At 45.2% G+C, this 2,190-nt stretch overlaps 1 protein-coding gene across 1 annotated transcript in view; it reads right to left on the reverse strand.

The window, feature by feature from the left end:
• The window catches only part of LOC126387416 (inositol monophosphatase 1-like), a gene marked incomplete at its 5' end in the record, with an annotated part of 2,744 nt that extends 967 nt beyond the window's left edge, over positions 1 to 1,777 (reverse strand). Inside the window, 5 exons of the mRNA XM_050039942.1 lie at positions 794 to 902; positions 996 to 1,104; positions 1,190 to 1,235; positions 1,348 to 1,452; positions 1,644 to 1,777. Coding sequence (XP_049895899.1) covers positions 794 to 902; positions 996 to 1,104; positions 1,190 to 1,235; positions 1,348 to 1,452; positions 1,644 to 1,777 — 503 coding nt within the window. The remainder of the gene's footprint in view (positions 1 to 793; positions 903 to 995; positions 1,105 to 1,189; positions 1,236 to 1,347; positions 1,453 to 1,643) is intronic.
• Between the last annotated feature and the right edge of the window lie 413 nt (positions 1,778 to 2,190).

Consider the following 2,190-nt stretch of genomic DNA (forward strand, 5'->3'; position numbering starts at 1 on the left):
GACAAATAGGCGGAAACCCTTCTTTGGAAAAACGGGGAATCCCCCCCCCCCCCCCCCAAACAATTTTAAACTATATAACAATATAATAAGTTAAAGCACTTCTGCCAATTATATACACAATGTGATGCATTTATAACTTTAAAAAGATTCACAGTGGCTTGGTCCGTATACATACAGCGGCACACAGCAGCACTTGGCAGGACTGACTGTGGATCAGAGCAGAGGAAACTGAGCTCCAGTAAGTAACTACTTTATTTACTTCTACTTCTCTACAGAATAAAAGACGTGACCAGTTGTAACCTGACAGAGTTTTGTTCACTTGTTTTCCTCGCAGCTGAATCTTCAGTGTGAATGCAGCAGTCATACACATAACCACATAAACATATGATGACAAGATCAAATCAAACTGAAACTATCTTCATCTTGATTTTCAATCTTTACAATAAGAACAACGATGTACACTGCCACTTGCTGGTCATTCTTGGTGATGCAGGTTGAACGTATTAAAAGTCTTTATGTAGGTGCTACTGTATTGATAAGAGACGCTGTTCTAAACATTATTATTTCTTTAATATAATTATTAAAGACGTTTGACCGTGCCGGCTCCATTTATATGGGTAACAACAGTAAAGTTGACTGCAACTTTGTTGTTGGTCCCCTCCAACAATGAAATGGAATTTCCACCCTTGGACACATAAATACTGGAACATACAACATACACGTGAACACTGTATTAATAACGTCCACATGTATGTTTGGCAGCAGAGCTGACGGTGGCGTGTTCTGGCCTCACCCGTGTACCGGCAGTTTCAACAGTCTGAAGATGTTAGAGGTCATGGTGGACAAAGCAAGGTCGTCACGCTCCGCCCCAATCTCTGTCACCACCACACAGCTGCTGATGTCTGATTGGATGAGACAGAACAGTCACAACGAATCAGTGACCATGTGTGAAGTCACGTGTGTGTGTGTGTGTGTGTGTGTGTGTGTGTTGTCACCTTCTTGTGCAGACGCATGCAGCGGTTCTCCATTCAGGAACGCTCCTCTTCCTCTCTGAGCGTGGAAGAGTTTGTCCTCCACTAAGCTGTAAACAATCCCAAACTCCGTCTGTCAACAACAACAACATGTTAGACCACTTCTTGTCTGAGCCCTGCCCCCTGACCTCTGACCCCTCCCTAACAGGTGAGTTTACCTGCTTGTTGACAGTGAAGGCAATGGAGACAGCCACAAAAGGAAACCTGTCAGAGGAAACGACACTTCAGACACTGAACACACATCTGACTGGATCTGTGATGTCAGCAGGTGTGACCCTCCACTCTGTGACATCACAGTGTGGGCGGAGCCTCTCACCTGTGTACAAAGTTCACAGTCCCGTCGATGGGGTCGATGATCCAGGTGGGACTGTCAGTCAGCTCCAGACGCTCACCCGCAGCTACAGATTCCTCCCCGATGAACCTGGGGGTCAAAGGTCAGAGGTCAAACAACGGAACGTTTTACCTGCTCACTTCCTGTCTGCTGTGTGACCTCACAGAGCTGATGTCATTTGCTGGAGAACATGAATACCTAATACATCAACCAAAGAGAGAGCAGGAGTTATACTTTTCAAATCTGTTCCTACAGTAGAACTCAGCAGAACTCAGTAGAACCTGTGCTGTGGGAATCGGTTCCTGATGGCAGAGATGAGGATCTTCTCAACCTGCTGGTCGGTCTCTGTGACCAGATCAGCTGGAGAACTTTTCAGTTTCACATCTTTCTGCAGTTGAAACGCCGTCAGGACGACCTGAAAGACACGTGATGGTGTTATTGGTGATAATCTGTTGATCGGAACTGAGATCAGAACCAGCGCTATTTCAGTTTGTGTGAATGCTGAGTGCTGAAGTTACAAAGAACCGCTGAGAACCTGGAAACAGAAGTGAAGAACTTTTAGAGCTGAAACAGACCGTTTGAAAAGCAGGAGGCTGAACATCAGAATCGTCCCTGAAGAACTAAGAGAACATTTGATATCTGAAGGTTTCAACCTGTAATGAACAGACGAGTTCTCAACATGGCGATCGACACAGAGCATCACAGAACATCAGAGGACAACACAGAACATCACAGAACATCAGAGGACATCACAGAACATCAGAGGACATCACAGAACATCACAAAACATCACAGAACATCAGAGGACATCACAGAACATCAGAGGAC

The sequence above is a fragment of the Epinephelus moara genome, unplaced genomic scaffold (genome assembly GCF_006386435.1).
Source record: "Epinephelus moara isolate mb unplaced genomic scaffold, YSFRI_EMoa_1.0 scaffold4128, whole genome shotgun sequence".
Classification (NCBI taxonomy): Eukaryota; Metazoa; Chordata; class Actinopteri; order Perciformes; family Serranidae; genus Epinephelus; species Epinephelus moara.